This window comes from Urocitellus parryii, chromosome 8 (assembly GCF_045843805.1).
Source record: "Urocitellus parryii isolate mUroPar1 chromosome 8, mUroPar1.hap1, whole genome shotgun sequence".
Lineage (NCBI taxonomy): Eukaryota > Metazoa > Chordata > Mammalia > Rodentia > Sciuridae > Urocitellus > Urocitellus parryii.
This window is the reverse complement of record NC_135538.1, coordinates 25,613,694-25,635,254: the sequence shown is the minus strand read 5'-3', so window position 1 is coordinate 25,635,254 and position 21,561 is coordinate 25,613,694. Positions and strand designations below refer to the sequence as shown.

Below are 21,561 nucleotides of genomic sequence, written 5' to 3'. Positions count from 1 at the left end.
TAGGGAACAAGAATAACCATGTGACTGTCCAACTACAAGGGGGATGAGAAATGGAGTCCTCTATGAGCAGGCAAAGGAGGGAGGAGTAGCTCTTGGGACTACACTAGATACTGACCTTCTCACCTCCAGAATTGTTATATATCCTGCCACATACCTGACTTACCCTTCAACTTGGTTTGATCTTGGTTTGTCTTGGCTATTGATCTTCTTGGATTCATACTAAATAATTATTTGTTTCATATTTAACTCTCCCACTAGACTATAAACTCTGTATTACCAATTCTATCTTGCTTCCCAGCCCCTAATACATGCAATACCTTGTATCTAATTAGTCCAATATTTGTAAATGAACAACTACTTTGGATAATAGCAGAAGGCAGTTATAAAGGGTATTTTAAAAAGTAGCTTCTACACGATCAACACTACTTCATTGAATGGGTCAATTATAACATGCCAGCATTTATATGCTGCCTCATGTAGCATAGTCTTACTCAAGAAACATCTTAACCCATCTGGAATCTTTCAAGTTACAAAACTACTTTAGCGGGGCTGGGGATGTGGCTCAAGCGGTAGCGTGCTCTCCTGGCTTGCGTGCGGCCCGGGTTCGATCCTCAGCACCACATACAAACAAAAAAATACTTTAGCATATGGTTTCTCTTACAAGTTTCTATATTTGCATTAACTAAAGTTCTCATGGAAACAATATCTTCAATCTCTCTCTTTTTCTTCCATATTGAATAAATATGGCAGAATCATTCACAGAGTCTAGATGCTGCTCAATTCAGCATTTTACTATCTTATTTATTTAGAACTGAATTATTCTAATAATAATTATTTTCTTATGCTGTTTTCTTTTCTCTTCATCTTATCCAATATCACTTGCAGCTGGTATTTTGGGAAACCTGTTCAATAAAGTAATAAAGTTTTCATTGCTCAGTGTGCATTTTCACAGATAAGAAGGAAACTGCAATGCCTGAACAAGGTGCAGTTATTGGACAGTACAAAGGCTCAGACACCAGCTGCATGGCTATCTCAGGTTCCCTCCTTAGCACCCACAACTTTAAAATGACAAGCTTCTCTGTATATCAAGGTCTTCTAAGGATTATATGTGAATACGTAACTATGAACATTAAATCCTCACATTCCAAAGGTTCACAGTGATTTTTCAAAGCACATTAATAATCAGGACAGTTATAATTGTCCTGTTTGTGTAGGGGAGAAAGATAAAACAAGTAATAGGTAATTGTCTGGCCAAGGTCATATTGTCCACAAGTGGCGTTGTTAGGATGAGTCTCAGATTCAGGAATAGAATTCCTTAGAAACAGAATCTTCATTATATACATGAGGAGATGGAATGGAGCTGAGTAAGACATTATTCCTGAGAATCAATGAGATGTAAATATAGGTGGAAACAAGAGTAGACAAGAGAATAGGAAGTCAAATCATCCTATAGAACAATCCTTACAGAATAATGACTGCACAGGAGATGACCTCAATTCATTCATGAAGGGAAGAAAAAATAAACTGTATTTTTTCCATATGCTGGCTGAAGGCATGTGGAGGAAATAGCAAGCCAATTTGAGTTGAAGGCACATTGCAGGAGCTGACAGCCCAATTTCTTTTCCCATCAATTTTCACCCCACCCCCACTTCCACCCTACAAGGGACCTGCCAATGTAGACATCCAAAATAAATATATCTCAGTTAAGAGTAGAGTGCTATGCTGTACAGTGAAGCAGAAAATGAAAAAGGTTTCTAATAGAATCTAGTTTGTATCTCTTGGAGAATTATGTAATTGTAAATAGTACCTTCCACAGGCATTAAAGATATTTATTATGTGGTATATAATATATGTATTTGTTCAAATATGGGTGTAATCAATTGTACAAGTGTCTCTGTTTTCTAAGTCAAGATTTATATTCAAATACATCATTTCCCAGTGATGTATACAATAGTACAAATTCTATTTTGTTAATAGAATTAACAAAATAGTACAAATTTTATTTTGCTTGACTCCTATTGACTCCAAAATTACCAGAATTAAAAATACTAATTCCCTTATTATCAACCTTGTAAACAGTAACTCCCAATTGGCAGCCATAGACAATAGGACCTCACAAATAGTCTGTGTAAAACCAGGAATTGCAGGGTTGCAGTTCAGTTAAGAAGGCCTCAATTTTAATCTCAGCTCTAACATGTGGGAGAGCAGAACCTTGGTTTCTCTATCTATACAAGGGGAATACAACACAAAGTACTTTTTCTACCTCTGAGAATGATTTCCTACCTTCAAATAAGGTATAATAAAACACTCCACTGACATCACTTCTGACTATAAAATAGCCCTGTTTTTCCACAAGTTATTCGTGAGGTGGGAACATGTTTGGTTCACTTTGGTAACTCAGGATTGTGAGGGATTAGTTTTTAGCATGTGGAAAAAGGGCAGGCTCTTTTCCCTGAGAACTCTCCCAAACTAAGCCACAGTAGGGTCTTGTGTGTTTCTGTGGGTTAATTATTATGTTTTTTGTTGTTGTTGTTGAGAGGAGTAGGACATGAAAAATTGGACACAAAGCAAGTTCACTGTGCCCTGGTTACCACATTAGCCCATTGTATCTCAGGATGCACTTTTGCTGCTTGCCTGAGTCTGGTGAGACAGATCACTCATGCACACAACAAGTCATATAAAGTGTATTTAATACTTACAGAAGCCTAGGGTTCTAGGTGAGCAAGTTCTCCAAGGCTCAGGAAAGCTACCCACAGTACACAGATTTGCATCTGTACATGCCGCACTTGTACCATAGCTAAGGAGTCCTGGAAAGCAGTCCACCTTGGGTTTTATAGCCCAGGGGATGTAAATTGCTGGGCCAAACATTAAAGAACCTCCTAGTTCAAGGCGGAGGTAGGAAAAAAACCTGGGCTGTTTTATCTAGTCCCTTCCTTGCTGCAGGGAGTTATACCCCCAGTGCTTAAGCAGTTATTTTTGAGAGCTACTTGTGAGCAAGTGGGAACTACTGGGTTGGTTCAAAGCCCCCAAGGAAAATATCCTGTAGTGAGTTAATGAGTAAAAGAAAGATGGCAGTGGTAATGTGGTTTGGCTTCATAAATTTATTATCTCAGTTCACAATCTCTTCCTGTTAATTGATTAATGCATTCATTTATTCTTCCAATATTTTTGCTTCACCTACTATGTAGTAATTTTGATTTCTTTTGGTCTTCCTCTTCTGAGCATATTTCTGAGCTCTGTGATGATGCTTGCTTAAGCTGTACATCTCCAATGAGACTGAGTTCCTTAAGGATAGTAGACACACCTTGTACTTCTACTGTGTCCTCTGTAATGCTTAACAGAGTGCCAGAAAAAAAAAAATTTAAGAAGTCATCAAATATTTATCAATTTTTTTTCCTAGAGAGGGCACATAATATTTTCACAGTTGGATGATTTTTATAAGTGTTATGCTGCAGTTTGGGTTTCATAGGGAGTCACCCCTGAGATGGAATTAGAATGCTGGAAGTTGATTACATAGTGGTCTTGGAAGCATTGACTGTGGAGTATAGAGGAAGGGAAATTTGGGGGCCAGAAGGGATATAGTGTGTCAAACCCTCAGTAAAGTCCCCAGTCTATCCCAAGGCAGCTCTGAAGCTAGGTTGGCCTTTCATAGTCAGAGGAGGGAACAAGACTTTATCCAGACACTCCCAGTTGTTGAGGCAGGCTGCCTTGGGGAGGGCATGACCTTGAACAACGCCATGAGGAAATTCTGAAAGAAGGTGTCCTCTGAGGTCTGTCTGCTGGCAGCATTCCCAGCAACTGAGGGGACAAGTGTTTTAGTCCTGAAGGGGGATCTGGGCAGCACATCACAGTGCATTATCCATCATAAAACTGGTGCAAGAGGATTCTAGGAGGAGGAAAAAAGTGGTTTTTGATACTGACTTGTCATATGCCTCAGATTGTTTACTGAAGAATAGTTTTTAAGTCACTCACAACTGTGGATATAAAATAGATATTTCCCCCAAATGTGTTTTAGTGAAATATTAAAAAGCAAAGTAACAGCAGAGGTGAAATACACTAGTATTTTAGTAAAGATGATTTTGTCTCATGGTATTGAACCCAATTTGATTAGCTTAGGAGCAGGAAATTTTATTCTTTCATGTAACCCAGCTTCAGGGAAGGTGAAAGAAGTTGCAACTAGACCTCAGGGACTCAGATACTATCGGAATCCTTTTTTGCCTTGACATCTCTCACATCATCTTTACTTTCCCAGATTTGCTTCTTCCACACAACTGGAAATTTGGCTAACAGCAGTTTCCATCAACTAGGGTTAAAAAAAAAAAAAAAAAAAAAATATATATATATATATATATATATATATATATCTCCACACATACACACACACATACACACACGCATATACATATACATACACACACATATACACACGATATACATATATATTACATATATAATATATATATACATAATATATATATTATTTTTTAAAAAATAGGGTTAGATGCTATCCATGGACCAATCAGCTGTAGCTAGGAGAGTAAGGCTTAATTTCTTCAGCCAGGGCTCTCTGGGCAAACTTAAGCAATCACTGTGACAGGAAGCAGGGCTTGTAAAAGTATGAGAATTCTCACACATGGGCACACATGACTGAAGGAGAGCAGGAACATTTTGTGGAAGGGTAGGCTAAGCAATGAGTAGACAGAACATGCTTGCTGCCATGTGTTGGATTACTCTTATCTCCCTGTTAGGATCTGGCTGGACTAAATTTATATTCTTTTTGGCTTTGGCATATGGACCAGTGTGATTTATCAAAGAAATAGACCATATAGCTATTAGCATTTTGTTCGTAAGTGTTAGGTTCTGTTCATCTTGCACTGTGATTAATCACCAGTCAACATGTACATGATTTTCTTGGTTCAGAGAAGTTATTTATTAATCATACTAATAGGGGAATTTTTGAAGGGCTAGAAATGAAGACATAATGATGATATACTTATTTTTAAGAGAATATCTATTTTATTAACAAATGTCACTTTGTAAAACACATTTCAACCTTTATCAAATAAACCTGCTGTTTTAGTCAGATTTTTCACTGCTGTGACTAAAGGATCTGACCAGAATAATTTTAGGGGAGAAAAAGTTTATTTGAGGGCTCACGGTTTCAGAGGTCTCAATCAAGACAGCTGGCTTTATTCCTCAGGTCTCCAGGTGAGGCAGAACAACATGGTGGAAGAATGTGGCAGAGAGAAACAGCTAACATGATGATCAGTAAGCAGAGAAAGAGACTCTACACCAGATACAAATATATATCCCACCTCCTCCAGTTACCACAAAGTTAATCCCATTAGGGGATTAATTCACTGATTGGGTTAAGCTCTCAAAACCCAATCATTTCTTCTCTGAACCTTCTTGCGTTGTCTCACAAGTGAGCTTTGGGGGATACCTCACATCCAAACCATAACACATGCTTTATGTGATTTATAATATAATTTTATTAGTTATAATTCTTTCTTATATGGGGAAGACTTGAAAATATAGAATATTTAAAAGTACACCCTTTCAATTACAGCTAAAAAAGTCTATGCCTTGAAATACTTCAGAAAGGTTCTGCCTGGCTATTGATTCTTCTAGTAGAGGAGTTGCAGGCCTCAGATCCATTCCACCCCCAGATGATTAGTTTAAGTCAATGTGAAAATTCCATTCTATGGCAAAGCAATCCCAGTGGCTGGTTCATTAAAAATGGATCTGGGCTATGAAAGATGCTTTTGCTAAAAGTTTTCTCTTTCCTAAATATTATGTGAGCTCTCCGAATGCTACCTATTACCAGCAGAGTACTGGGACATGGTAGGTGCTCAATATGTGATTTTGTGATATTCACCAACGGTATTCACTTATTTATTGGATAAATGAATAAATGAGTAAATGAATTAATTTTACTTTTTTTTATCTCATTCTTTTTCTCTCTATGCCACCCCTGTTCTTATAGTTCAGAAATTCCTCCTTTCTTATATAGACTTCAGGAACTTCCTATTTGGTCAACACTGAGGATAGTCCAGTAGAGAGGAGAAAAACTTGTATCCCTGTTGGCATAATTGAGTCATTGGGTTAATCAATCTCAGAGACTAACTTTTTATTGGCCAATGACAGATAATATATTTTCTAATGGTTTAAACAGAATCAGGGTTTCTGTAAATAGCAACTGAAAATTTCCAAAGCATAGATATTGAAAGTAGAAGAGAAGAGGCTATTACCACATAATTGTAGGATTATGTGATCAATACAGAGTAGAGGTATTTATAATGTATAATGGTACTTCAAAGTACATGGGAGAGGTTTCTCAGAGAAGATAATTGAGATGGATACTCTTGGACACTCCAACAAGAGGTTGAAGATGGATGGTGTTCCAGGCAGAGGGAAAAGCAAAAGCAAAGAATAATAAACTAGGTGTTGTCAAAGTCACTCACATTTGAACTAGTAAAGAAAGACTGGGGGACATCTCACAGGAACTAAGGGTCTGATGGGTACTGAATCAAGAAACTAGCATGCCATCAAGGACAGATGTGTCTTCTCTCTCTCTCTGTCTTTGGGGTCATGTGGTCCTTTAGTATTGCTTTGTTCAGACTGTGGTTCCACTTAAGTGTTGACTTGTGCAAGCTGATTTCTTTGTTCTTCAGTGTGAGTCTATGGCTCTAAGACACGCTAGCCTCAATTCTAGATAATTTCATGAAATGAATATAGTTTATCTGCGTCTTCAGTGGAATCTTCCCAGCTAGCCATGTGCTAGCTCTTGTTTCCAACCCCTAACAGACACTTGCCCATGGTCCGATCTGTTCAATCACTATGGTTATGGTATAAACATAGCTGACCAGATTCACATTTCATATGACTTAAGCAGTAGGATCAAATCTGTATTTTAGAGTAACTCTTCCCTAAGTATAAGGCATAGATGGGGGCAAAATGGGAGGAAATAAGACTAGATAAGAAGTTATCGCAGTCTAGGTAAGAAATAATAAATTTCTGAACTAAACGAACAGGGGTGGCATAGAGGGAAAGAATGATACAAAAAAAGTAAAATTAATTCATTCACTCATTTAATTATCTGATAAATGAATGAATATCATCGATGAATTTCACAAAAGCATGCAATGAGTACCTATGATGTATCAGTATTCTTCTAGGCACATGCACAAAAAAACAAAGACAAAATTTCCTGTAATCTTGGAGCTTATATTTTAAAGCAAGAATAGTGTTTTAGTCACCACTGTAACCAAGGGAGTAAAGTTTATTTTGGTACACAGTGTCAGAGGTTCAGTCCATGGTGGGCTAACTCTGTTGCTCTGGGCCCAAGTTGAGGCAGAAAGTTGTGATGGAGGAGTTCCATTCATGGTGGCCACGAAGTGGGAGTGGGGAGTGGGGGTGGGCTGCAAGAAGAAAAACCATTCTAGGGCATACTCCAGTGACCCACCTCCTTCAGCCACAGCCTACCTGTCTAGAATCACCACCCAGTTAGTCCATTCAAACTAGGATAGACTGATTAGGTTTTAGTTCTCACAATCCAATTATCGCACCTCTGAACATTCCTGCATTAATGAGCTTTTGGGGGACACCTCATATCCGAACCATAGCAAAAATAATCAACAAACAAGTAAAACATGTTTTATGTGAGATGAGGATAAGTGCTATTCAGAAATTATTAGTATTTATGAAATTACCCCAAACTTACCATTTTATTATGCTCATGGATTCTGTAGGCCACAAAATCACAGAAGGTATAAGAAGCATGGTTTTTCTGTTTCACAGTGTTTGATATATGGGGTCTCAACTAGGTAGGCTCAACAGTGAAAGGTAACTCAATAGCTGAAAACTGGAAGCACCTGCAGGCATCTTCATTTATATTATCTGGAGGTTGACACTAGCTGTCAACTGGGTACTCCCTTAGGTGCTGTTGGTTGGAGCACCTATAAACAGTCTTTCCTGGCTTCCTTACATCATGGAAGTCTCAAGATAGTTGGACTCAGACTGTAGCTCAGGACTCCAAAGTTGTGTGTCCTATGAGAACCAGGAGGAAGCTAAAGTGGTCTTTTTCTGCCTTCGCCTCAGAAGTTACATGGTAGGAGAGTTAGTAAGTGGATCCCACATTAAGAAAAGCAACTTAATGCCACTGACTTATGAGTCAAAGAATTTAGAGATACTTTAAAAAGTCACTATGGTGCTCTGTAGAAAAAGTGAACAAGGTTGAGGAGACAGGGAGTTCCACTGGGAAAAACTGGAGGTAGATTCCATTTTAGTATGGTCATTGAGGAAGCCAATGCTGACAAAGATCTAAGGGAGGTTTGGGGAGGAGCACACATTTTAGGCAAAGGAACAGAAAAAGCAAATAACTTCCAGAATTTAGGGACAACTAGCTTAATGGGAGCTGGTGGTGAAGAAGATGAAAAAAATTGAGATTTGTAGATATCTAGCAGGGAAGAGAGGCCTAAATGCAGTGTTGACATATTCTACTTAAAGAGGTATCACAAGTCATTGTGTGTGTGTGTGTGTGTGTGTGTGTGTTTCAGTAGTAGGCAGAGATGGGGGTGGTTATTAGAGATTAGGGTGAAAATCTGAGTTTTGAAAAACCTCAAGTGTCTAAATGGTATCAGAACCCTGAGGAATGGAAGGCATTGGCTAGTGAGGTATGGTCCAATATTTAAGGTAACGGCAGAGATCTAGTCTAACACTGGAACAGACTGGCTTGAGAGGTAGGAGGAAAACAGGAGAGAGGTATGATTTTAGGGTCAGACAAAGGTTAAAAAAAAAAAGGCTTAGAAACCTTTCAATACCTTTCTGACTGATGTGCAAAATGCTACCACTCAGAATATCTTCTTTAGTTTCTCTTTTTAGATGAATGTCCCCAGCAGGGCAGAAAATTGAGCCACTGACACCTGAATGAATGGAAGGCAGGAGGAGAGCACTTCAAAAAGAAAAGAGAATGAGGAGGAGAAAGGAGACCTTTGTCAGTTTCTAATTTTTATTAGATTGTAGTGAGAAATGGTTTCTGGGAAGAGTGCATTTAGGTGTCCTTGATTTAGCTCTCTTTTGAAGGTTATAATAGGTCATATGGAATATTTTATGTTTCAATAAAACAGATGTAGGGCAGTTCTTTAAGCAAGTGATAGTTTATAGGCTTGGCAGCTGCTCAAGAGTTCAAATATGATCATACAGACTTTTACTTCCACCTAGTGGCTGATTAGTGAAATTAACAAATATTTTCAGACTATCACTGCTCTTCAGCTACATTAATGTTTATGTGTCAGTTAAGAATTATTTCCTATGTAGTTATGTATTATGATATACAGTTTGCTTTGTGTAACTATTTTCAACAAATCTGTTAGTTTGTCATCTAGGTAAATAATTGATTCCCCAAACTTTAGTAATGTGGTATTGGGAAGTTTGGGGAAAGAGAAATAAATAAATGGATACAGAAAAGTGCCTCTTAATTGCCTGAAAACCAGCTTATGGTGTTTAACATCTGCTAACTGCTTCTGCTTTAGCACTGAATGTAGAATTTTATCCTTGATAAATTAAGTATTAATAGCTGTGATGATAATGATGATAATTGTGGCTCAGAAAGAGTTGTTTGAAGGAAAGAAGGCTCAAAACATTTTTTGACTGCTTGCTATTTAAGAGGTTTGAAAAGTTGAGGTAATTTGTAAGAAAATAAGACAGAACTTGGGATGAAGAGTCAATCAAATTATTTTCAATACATACAATTTAAACCACTGTCCCAGCAAAGAGTGTTACATAGTCACCTGTATCTTGGAGATATTAAAAATATCTCATGGGTGGTACATTTTTTGGTATTTACTTGCATGTTGATAAATCTTTAAAAAAATTTTTTTAGTTATACATGGACACAATATCTTTATTTTGTTTATTTATTTTTATATAGTGCTGAGGATCGAACCCAGTGCCTCACGTGTGTGAGGCAAGTTCTCTGCCACTGAGCCACAGCCCAACCCTATGTTGATAAATCTTGATAGTTAACATTTGTAGTCATTATGGCAAAGAAGAGGAATGTTTACAGAGGTGGTTCTAGTCCTTTCAAAAGTCAAGTCTGTGTACATCCCCAGGATCACATTTAGCTTGGGGAAAAAAATGGTAACTAACAACAACAGGTTTTGAAGGAGGCTTATAATATTGTACTCCATTTTTCTGTAAGAAGAAAAATGATAGGAATGGGCTTATGTTTCCTTCAGGAGAACTTGAATACAAGATGTATTAATTAAACATCTTCATTTTACTGATGGAGAAACTTGAACTGACAGTGATTAAATTTCACAGCTATTTAGTTGCAGAGCTAAGACTACAACCTGTGTTTTTATTTCTGATCTACTATTCCTTTCAGCAAAACTACTAATGGAAGAGTTCTGTTTCCTTAGAAGAGCAGACAAGAGGAAGTATGCGTCAAGAAAGTTTGGATAGATACAGAAAGATTATTTAAGTGCCAACTTAATTCAGTATTTCCTTTTCTCTAAGATGTACATTTCCCACATATTACCATCCTGAAACCAGCCTGAGTCTTATAATCAATACGTAGTTGCTTCCAGGCAGATGGGCAAGCTATGAGATGGCCATCTTTGCAAGTGAGAACTAGCACGAGTGTTTTCATTTAATAGTACTAAAATTGCCAAAGCTAAGGTATTGGCTTATTTTATGAAATAAACTATTTATATCCAGAAATATGGAATTCAATTAAGAAACAAACCCAAAATTACAATTTGAACTACTGATATTGTTTCATTTGACTTGAAGTACTTATTAGACCAAGATTCGAAGGTGCTAGGCTACCTACCATGATGCAACTCATGCACTTTTGGGACCAAACTTACCTTAGAAGAATATTTAGACTGACTTTGAAAAAGTATAGACCCAAATCTTGTGACTCCCAAAAGTTTAGGTGTGAAATTGTATGGCTAGATCCATGTTAGAGTTGTATTAGTCTACTTTATAATTTATGATAATGTAATATATATTTTTCTACAGTGCTATTATTAAATTGATCATGAATAGGAATTACTTGATTTGGATTCAGCAGTATAATATTTTAGGAAGGATGGTCTCAGAGTTGTGAAACCATTCTGTGCATCTGCCTTCCACCCGGGGAATTTACCTCCTTTCTAAATGTCAATTTTCTAATTTAAATTTGAAATAATAACATGTATCTTGCAGGAATATTATAAGCATTTAATGGGATTATGTTTGTAAAATACCTACCACATAATGTGCGTAAAGTACCTGACACATTGTTGGTGCTCAACCAAATCAGCCATGAGGAATTCAGTGTCAACAAAAAGATTTATTAACCAATGTTGAATGAAAGGTCAATTTCTCTAAATTGGTCCCATGAAGTCTAAGCAGTGTTTTTCAACATTTAAAAATCCATATCCCATCATCCCAGAAGACTTAGAAAAGTCTTTCTAGATTTTGTTTTATTAAACTGATATATATTTAAATACTTTTCAATTATTAGTATGGAATGCTTTTTTCAAGTTACTGCCTTCTCTCCTTTTCCTATTCTGATCTGCCTCTTGTAGAGCTCATTTCACCCAGCTGAGAATCATTGATCCAAAAAATGGTGTCAGGAATCTCAGAAACATTGAGATATTTATTTTGGGTTCATTTTTGGCAACCTAGCAGAGTTCTATCACTTCTCACCTACTGGGCTCGCCATCCATATATTTGCTCAATACATCAGATAAAGAGAGAAATATGGAATGGCTGTCATCTTGCTTATACTCCATCAAAGAGTTCTCCAAAATAAATATAACAAGGCAATATTTGCAAGATGACCTAAGGATTTGCCTGCATAATTTAATCCTATGTATTTGTTAGCATGGAGATAACAATTATCATGGAGTAAAAAAACCAAACCAAATCAAACCTCCAAACAGAGGGTTACTATAAAAATTTTAAAAAGCTCTGTGGCCAAGTGAGTTAAAGAGATCAGAAGGCCAGATTCATGTTGGTTCATAGGGTGATACAAATACAAAGAGAAAAGACTTCAGTGGCCGCCAATCACATTTCTGTTACTTTGGCACGCTGGCCTCTTCAGATGTTCTTAAAGCAATATCAACAACCTGGAGTTGGCTGACTTTTTCTGATTTTATGCTAGTTTGACTTTTACTTAAGCCTACATTTTGCCTCCTACCCAGCTTTCAATAATGGACTGGCAGGGTTCTTTTAGCACTGTTAACTTTTCAAAAGCCACTTGCCTATTTGCATATCTCCTGCAAAGCACACCACACTAACCTTGCCTGGCCGAAGGCCCCTTAGGAGACAGATCCCGTGTGGGCTTTGTTCAGCAACCCCAAATGTAATCAAGTAACCACTCTACTGTAGAGTGAAGAAAGGGAAGAATTTCAGGGCTTAGCACAATGGCGACGCCATGGGAAAATTCCAAGAATCCTGTGAACCACAGTGCTCACCCCACATTGTGTCCCTGCCTCACTAATCTTGCAGATTAGTTCAGCCTAATGAAAATCAACACCATATAAAGAAAGTAATAATACTCATCGTCCATCTTTCATCTGCTTTAAGATCGCTCTGCAGGTCCTAGTTTAGCCAAGCAAAATTCTCAGAAAGTACCACCAACTGTCTCCTGGGGCTACTTCTAACATTAGTACTTATCTTGGGGGAAAAATTAGCTGATAAGAATTTCACTGCCAAAATGCCATCATTTGTTTGTTCATAGAAAGTATGGAAGGAACTTGGTCTGCTATTCCCCCTTTCCCAGGGATCATGGATTTAATTCCTCAACACAGACTGATTTTTCTTTACTTTGCTTTTATTGTGTTTGTAAATGGTAAAATAGGATAGAAATCCACACCTGCAGCTCTTAGAATATTTAATAGTCATTATTTGGAATTATTTATGAGTTTCTTCTGTGAAGAAAAAATTTCTCTATTTCAGGTGTCTTAATACTTTTTCAAAAATATGGGAGAGTCTTATGTACTACAAGACAAACTAAAATTGTTTATCAAGAGTATCCTTATGATAGAAAATGTTCTTATATTTCCTTTTGCAGTTTAAATTGTAAGCACAGCCACCAGGAAAAAAAGAATCATTTCTCTCCTTGCTGCATAAAAATAGGTCAAGTAATTTAAGCCAGTCCATTGCAATTAAAATTCTGACACTGCCATTGTTCCTTCTATTCTGGGGGGAAAAGACAAACAGCACACATGATAATAGGGGTTCATTGGCTGAGTCATTTGATGTGCTACCTATTGTTCCTTGCTGAGGATCAGCCTCAACCTGCTCAGGAACTCTGATTTTGATGATAGTGGTACAGTACCAAAATGATAAATACCATCTCTGAAACCCCATGTGACACTTCTATGCTAACAAAGAAATGCCATTGGAAAGGGAAAATTTGCCAATGACTTGGGTCCTGAATTCCTTGAATTCTTAATTTATTTATTCTTTTGGAGACGATGTTATCTGCCAGGTTTATGTTAAAGTAAATTTTATGGATTCAATTAGGCAGCAACATTTATTCTCATTAAAGATTTTGTGGCTCTTTTCACAAGATTAGAGCCAGTAGCTTGGTCACATTCCAAGGAGGATAATTGCATTCTGCATTCCTGGATATTTCCCTCTACCTTTCTAACCTCATACTCTCAAATGCAATGCTATTCACACTTAGTACCAATCAATGGTCCTGTTGTGGGGGTGCAGGTGTTTCTCCCCTTCATAGTTGAGAAGCTAGAGCATTAGCCCAAACCACTACTCCTTACACTTTCAAAGAGAAAATCCCTTACCCAGTGCATATTTTCAAATATGAGGCAAATCTCAATTATGCACACTTAATAACAGGTTAAGGTCTTTAGGAACTAAAATACTCATTTTCATAAAGGGCATTTATTCTGGAATCTTCTTTGGAAAAAAGTTTGTTGCACAAATATGTGCTATTTGCCTCAAGAAAAAAGAGCAAAGTCTTCAGCAATGACAAAAACAAAACAAAACAAAACAACAAACCCCAAAAACAAAAAACAAAAAAAACTCTTGAGGAAAACAGCTTTCTTTTGACCTTCTAAATAAATTCCACAAGGGGGCGAAAACACCTAATGGTCCAGAGCTGCAAAGTTTGTATTTCAAAGCCGGCCACCCATAATAGATTAGTGGATTAATATTTTTCTCTAAAAGATCTGGCCTTTAATGTTGACATCAATTTATAGCCATCCCAGGCGTTTACAGTAGTAAAAGTCAAGGAGACTGTAAACTTCACAATAGATGTCAGCCTTCTGGAGCTAGTGCTCTAGCCCAGCACCCCATAAAGAGTGGCGATTAGGTAACTGTTCTTCAAAGACCCATCCAGAGCTTTAATGTCTTTATCAGCTCCAGTGAAGATGCTGCTACCAGAATGTTATCATGCACATGGTAGAGGTGCATGTTTTTATTAATGGAGACTTATTTTTCTGACATGTGTCTATGAGGTTGTGCTGTTGCTTATCATTGATCTCCTCTTGAAAATCAAGCATGGAGTGTCTATTTGTGGACAAAGCTTAAAGAACAGAAGCTCTCTTGTACCATATTAGAACCTTTTGACAAACAGCCAAGGTACAGAGGTCAAATTTCCCCATACACTATAAGCAACTTAGTAGGAAGCAAGACCACAGAAGGTTTTGCAAATGTCTGCCAGTAGCCGGGTGATCTAGGTCACTGTACAGGTTTCATTAATCAGATTGTTCAAACAAGGGCTTATTTTTCTCTGCTTAAGAGACCTGCAAATATCACATAGAATCTGGTCTCTTGTTGATCAAGAAAGTTTTAAGGAAACAAGGATCGTTGAAGTAAATGGGGGTGGGGTGGGGTGGGAGAATGGGGGAGTGGGGTGGGGTAGGGTGGGGTTTGTATTTGTACTGAGGATAAATTGTGCTTTTAGCCAGCTCCTCTGTTTGAGTTCTCTATTCTGACAGGGATGGGCCCAAGATCTAATAATAGTTCCTTAGTTTCTGCATCTCTACATACGTGTTCCTGCGTTTGAGCAGCAGGAGGAATTTAGTGACAGAGCAGGTGCTGAGGCTTATTCCCTGGCAGAATAAATGGTGAAGGGTAGTGGCAAGACAATTCTTTTACTTCTTTCTTTATGCAAAAAAAAAAAAAAAAAAAAAAAGTCTCCAATAGCTTTCTTTCTTTCTTTCCTGCTACAAGTGAAAAAAGAACTAGAATTGCTGTATTAATATGTATGCAAACATTATTTCACTTGAGCTTCTGGGGAAAAATGAAAGAAAGAAAGAAGAAGAAAATGGAAAAGAAAAACTTATTGTGAAAATGCTTAGCCAGGAAGATTTATTGCTGATTGCAGCTTTAGTATTGACATATCTTAGCTGAAGAAAACTTAGGTTTTAACTATTAAGGTGGAAATCTGGATTGGTCTTTTAAGATGGAGTGAAAGTTTTGGATGATACAGTGTATTTTCAGAGAAATTATTCTGTACATAAGTTTTAATAATAAAGTATCAATTAGAGAGGTATAAAAAGTCCAGTGGAATTTGCATCTTAGTTTTACATGTCCTGCCTTGAAAATAGTAGTATGTAGAATGTAGGTGAAGTGAATTACACTGATCTTTATGCCAGATTTTAATGTCACATCTCTATATGTCCACTTTTCCTGATTTATTAAGATGAGAATCCAAAAGTCTAAATGAAATGCCCTTTGAAAGCATTATTTGTAAGATTTTTTTTTTCAACCTACATTTCTACTCCCCCAGTAGGATAAGTACAAAAGTCTATTTTTTCTAGAATGTAGGTGTGTTGCTCTTACAAACATAGGATAAACCATGGTAACATGAAAGGGAAAACAAAATTCCTTCTCATTCTACTTGGGATAATCTAAGATCTTAACAATACTTTTCCTTTTGCTTGATTTTATGAGGCTAAAACTTGACACCCATTTAATTGTAGTTATAATCTTCTTGGTACTCATTTAGTCAAAGTTAAAATGATCTTATCCTATGTATGTTGTTCTCAATGCATGCAAAAGCAAAGCTCAGAATTCTGGAAAACAGGGCATGCTTGAGAGGGAACATTTTGTGAAGATTGTAATTTGACCTTTGAATCAACCTAGCTGAGTAAATTTTAAATATTATAGGAGAACAAAATAGCAAGCCTCAAGGTGGAATTCAGCCCCCTCTTCTTCCCAGAACTATAAACCAGTCAGAAGCTATTTCAGAGATTAAGCTAGAAATGTGTGCCTATCCTTAGTACTTTTTGCTGAGAAATAAAATTCGACACTAGAGATAAAGGTAGATTTATATTTAATGCCAACCCCATCAATCACTCAGTATATTATTCCAGTCTATCTCCATTTAAGTAGTTGAATCAGGTATAACCAGAAACACTTGATCCCCCCACCCCATGAGATATTTATGTTTAGCATTGCAAACCTTTATAACTCTACACTCAAATATGATGGCAATTAAGGGGGAAAAAAGCACTTTGACAAGTTTGCAGCTTTTGATTTAAACCACACCAAGAGGCATGTTACAATAACAATGAAGCATTATGCCAATTATGTTAAATCCTGCTCTCCGCTTAAGCTCATCATGACCTGTTTTAGTGTCCTGTAACTTATCCTTTGGAATGCTTACTCTCATCAATAAAGTGTTCACCTTACAGACAAGGGGCGGGAGTACCAAAGGGAAAAAACCACCCCAAATGACTTCTAGAAAACAAGTATTTCTTAACTTTTTATTGACATTGGCAAATTAAAATAGAATAAATTAACAAGTATTTTTTCAAAAAAATGTTTTGTACAAAAATACTGTCAAAATTTCCTAAAAAGCTTTCAACACAGTAGTATCTTTTCATGTACTGAATATAACTATTAGCACAGTGTCAAAAATGTTGAAGACAGAAACAAAATAAAAATCTGTGAAATGTTTGCCACTGACGACATTCCACACCCTATTATTGTCTGTACATATGGGGGAGGGGGGACAGCCAACTTGAAAGTGAACAGTATGACTTTTCCTGATCCAGAACGGTTTGGCCCACATCTGTTTTAATCTTCCAGTTTAGCATATTTTAAAAATTAGTCTGTACTCATATGCATAGTTTAAAAAATGAAGCGAGATGGCAGAGTTTGTGCAGTAATATCTGCCCTTCAAAGTTCATGCAACCAACTAATGCAATTTTTTTCCTTTCACTCCTAAATCTGAATGCAGTTCAGTCATTTGAAACCATCTACAAAATCCACAAGATTAAGCAGTTTGCCAAGATTAATATCTAACAGTTGAGCACTGGAGAAAGTGAGGAAATAAGGAGTAAAAAACAAACAACGAAAAGGACCAAGTTAGCTAGATATTTCAACTACATAAGGGAGGTGAATGTCAAGGCTACAAAAACGAAACAAAAACAGGAAAAAAAAAAGTGGCAGCATTTTTTTTTTAAACCAATTTGTACAAGTTTATAGTTTACTTTGTTTCCAAGTTCTCAAACCTTTCAGGATTTGAAAAGTGAGATACTGTGTCTAAGGGAATGTTTTTAATTCACACCGAAGAAGTTGGGGGTTTGATTTCTTTCGCCCGGGGTTTCGATCAAGTCAACAGCTTACTCTGCTGGGCTGCTGTTTACACACGAAGTCCGTCATAAAATCAAACTCGTTTTGCCCCAGCCAGAGTTCAGGCAGCTCCTTGATGCGGTCCAAGCCCATTTCTATCACTAAGGACATAAGCACTTCCTCGTCGATGAAATCAGTGTCTATGACATTGGGCGGCAGCATTGCAGCAGGGACGTGGGCCACGGAGGCGGGCATGTTGCTGCCACTGCCTCCGCCGCCGCCGCCGTTGCTGCTGCTGCTGCTGCCCGCGCCGCCGCCCGAGGTGCCTCCGGAGCCGCCAGGGGTGCTGCTGCCGCCCGAGCCGCCTGGGGTGCTGCTGCCGCCGCTGTGCTTGGGGTTGCAATCTCGGAAGTGCTGGTTTGTCCCGTTCATCTGGTGGCCTGCAGCAGGGTGCAAATCCGGCATGTAGTGGTTGTGGGGATAGGGGTGATGGTTGAAATACTGGTTGTTGAGCTTCTGCAGCTGCATGCTGGCAGGCAGGGAGCCTCCCTGGCTGGCCACCGGGGGGCCCATGAACTGGGAGTTGTTAAACCTGGCCGCGGGGGCCAGTGCACTCGGGGGGTGCCCTCCATTCACAGTCCCCGGCCCCATCGCGTGCCTGATGCCGCTCGTGGCATTCATGTTGCCCGCGCCGTAGTGTATGTGGTCGCCCATCAGAGCGTTGAAGGCGTGTTGGGGCTGCTGCTGCTGATGGTGATGGGGACTCGGGAACTGCCCCATGCCCATGCGGTGGGCAGGGTGGTGGTGCAGCCCGTTGGTGCCGTCGGGGAAGCGCCCGTGGTTCATGGCCATCATATGGTCTGCCATCTCTAGTCCTGAAAGTGAAAAAGGCAGACGGTAAGACCAGCGCCACACGTGTTGCCCACCAAAGAGCACCCCTTATCTTGCCTCTGCTTCCCAGGCTCTCCCAGCGCACGTCAGCTGCGAATCACCCCCCAGGATCCCACTAGTACCCTGTGCACCCGAGCTCGCCACCTCGGCGGACCTGCCACCCACCACACAGCTAGGGGCTGCACAAACAGCCCCTTCCCCTGCAATCGGAGTGGTGGGGGGGTGCCCGAGCCCACACCCCCCTGTGTTCCCTGAAGTGGCCTAATAAAGGAAGTGCCCCGTAGCCCTGCCGCGAACTTCAGGCATTAAATCAGCCCTCCTCATCCTGTTGTTGCACATCCTGTTGTTATTCCCCAGCTCCGCCTCACGCTCTTCCTCCGGGCAAACCCTGCCCTCGGAGGACTGGACTGGCAGGAGCCCCAGCCAGCTTCGCCCGCCGCGCTTACCTTCCGTCTTTGCGATTTCTGCTCCGAAGACCGAGGGCGGGATCGTCGGGTCCAGGACCAGCTCAGCAGCACATAGAGGGGGATTTCCTGGAGTGCTAGGTGCTCGCTGTCGCGATGTCGGCGCCGAGGTCTCACAGCGGTGGCTGGGGCAGATTCGGAGCCGTTCCCTTTTATTTCCTCTCCGCTGCCCTCACAGCTCGGCTGGACCGCCCGGCAGCTGCCAACAATGAGCTGTGTTTCTTAGGGCTTTGGCCACAGTTAATATAAGGGATTTCAGAAGGGCGGAGCGAAAGCCTCCCCGGCGGGCGGCGCAAACACATGGATTCCGGAATTTAGGGCACACTGGATCGGGCAGGGGAGCCGCGTCCCCGGCGCCAGCGGCACGTGCGCAGAGGCTGCGCGCCCAGGCGCCGCCCCGTTGTTCCCCGATTCTGGTTTCCTTCTTGCCCTAAAGCGCTAGGGCTAGGTCTGTCACCTCTGGGGCAGCGGGATACTTTTTCCCGGCCTCCCAGCCCGATGGTAGCGCCTACCCGGAGAGGAGTGAGGAAAACTCACCATCTACCTTTGACCGGATCTTCCCAACCCCGGGTCCCGACTCACCTAGCGATATGGCCTGCCCTCTACTGGAAAGGGTTTTTTTCCTCAGCGTCCCCGCCCTCCAGAGTGCCTTTTTGCCTCTTCGTTGCTGCAAAAACCTCTCCAAGCTGCGAAGAGTGGTTGTGCTTCCCCGAGTTGTGTTTTTAAGTCTCCGGACAAATAATACCCTCCCCCTGAGAGCGCTTTCCTGAGCCGTGCTTTTGTGTTTTTATAGGGGGCAGCAGATAAACCTAATCTAGATATATTCTGCAAGTAGATGCATGCCCCCCCCCCACTTTCAAGGACAGGAACTGGGGGCGGGGGTGGGGGGGCGGGGAGATGCAGCTGCTGCAGGTGAACCGAGCGCGCTCGCAGGCCCTGCTGCCTCCACTCCCGCGCTCGGGGATCCTGTCCGCACTTTTGGATTCGCTCGGCGCTCCCGGGGTACGTGTGCTTCTGCTAAGTTTGCGTTTGCAGCTCTTGGTAGCTTTGGCATCCGAGCTAAGGCGTCTCAGCTCTGTAAACAAACTCAGCGATCCTCGTCCCCAGATCCACCTTTTTGCACATACACAGTTACTTGCTTCTGCTATTGCCCTTGATCCGGGAGGTGGGGGTGTGTGCAAACTTGCACAGCCTCCCTCCGGGCTCTGCCTGACGGTTTGGGGTTGATTTAGAGGCAAATGGGTTTGTAATTAAGAAATTCGAGGGCTGAGTAAGGCTGCTGTTGCTGAAAAAGGAAAACAAATAGATAACATGGTAATCGCTTTGTAAATAAAGTCGTTCTGGAGGTGGGCACGTAGCGGCACGTCCCGTATGGCACGGTGTGTGCACACACACTGCTGGGACTCTTCCTTTCAGTGAAATTGTTCAGTGGAGCAATAGGCGATAATAATAACCTTGCTTGCAGAACGCGGCACAACGAGCCTGGTAGCCCATTTGGCTCATTGACTTGCAAATAAAACCCCTAACACAGGTCTGAGACACTACCCAGTCGGAGATCTTTTGCTTTCTCACATGGAGAAGTCAAGTTATGTCCGCAATACCAGGATGAGGCTACTTCAAGCTTTATATTGCTCTTTATGTGATAAAATCGAGTTTAGCGTTCTGAATAAGGACTTCTGTGTAGAGTTGTTTCTTATGACTCAATAGCCATTGAAGACTTCCTGCCGCGAAGAGCCAGCCCCCACTTTTCTCCTTTTTCACTCACAAGACTTTTTTAGGTCCTGTTTTTTTTTTTTTGGGGGGGGGGGCGTGTTGTACATTCGGATACACACACACACACACACACACACACACAAATGCTGTTTCTCCCTGCTTTCCTCTCTTTCCTTTTTCAGGCTCTCCAGCATTTGTAACCAGGTATGCAAATACTTTTGAAATCACAAAAATATTATTTTTTTGTTCACAGAAACACAGAATATATTGCATTGTTAGTTGCAACAATTCCCTATTCTGTTCACCCACGACCTTTACCTGTAGGTCATGGACATACAATTACAGAATGAGAGGCTTGGAAGAGACCTGAAGGGGCCACTTCCTATCAAAAATAGAATGTAAAATATCAGGCAGCTCCAGATAATTTGTCAGTCCGGATGGGTGTATTAGTTTCCTAGGACTGACAGAATAGAATGCCATGCTTAAACAGCAAAAGTTCTGGGGGCCAGATCAAAAATTGCTGGACAGATTGTTTACTTCCTTTCTTTATTCTGCAGTGTCTTGCAACACAAGAACAGCTTTTGAGTGTCTAATCTAAATTCCTCTTGTAACCATTAAGGAAAGGCACAGCACTGTCCAGCTCCAGTAGTTCTACAAACTATTGGGAAATCCTTGAAAAGGTTATCTGCACATCCCCCTCCCCTTAAAAGAGGAAAAACACTTTTGGAACCAGCTGGTTGGAATATGGCATGCTTTCTTCATTTACTTTCCTTTCTCTAATGCATGTTCCCCAAGTTCTGACACTTTCTTAGTACCTGGGTGTACAAACAAGATAGGAGGTCATGATCACAAGGAAGAGTCGGACTAAGACCCTTGTGATAAATGTCACAACAGCATGAATGCATGGGCTTCCTAGTACATACAGGAGGGACATCAAACCCTGTCTTGAGGG

At 40.2% G+C, this 21,561-nt stretch overlaps 1 protein-coding gene across 1 annotated transcript; it reads right to left on the bottom strand.

Moving 5' to 3' along the window:
- Window positions 1-17,226: 17,226 nt before the first annotated feature.
- Window positions 17,227-19,068, bottom strand: Cited2 (Cbp/p300 interacting transactivator with Glu/Asp rich carboxy-terminal domain 2). Its single transcript, XM_026391856.2, has 2 exons — window positions 18,879-19,068; window positions 17,227-18,416 (listed from the first exon to the last, which is right to left on the bottom strand). The coding sequence occupies exon 2, from the start codon at window positions 18,406-18,408 to the stop codon at window positions 17,584-17,586; it is 825 nt and encodes a 274-aa protein (XP_026247641.1). The 5' UTR covers window positions 18,409-18,416; window positions 18,879-19,068; the 3' UTR covers window positions 17,227-17,583.
- Window positions 19,069-21,561: the final 2,493 nt, after the last annotated feature.

What these genes read in the sequence shown, in the direction of transcription:
- Cited2 (XM_026391856.2), bottom strand. Translation starts at nt 18,408, where the DNA reads ATGGCAGACCATATGATGGCCATGAACCACGGGCGCTTCCCCGACGGC.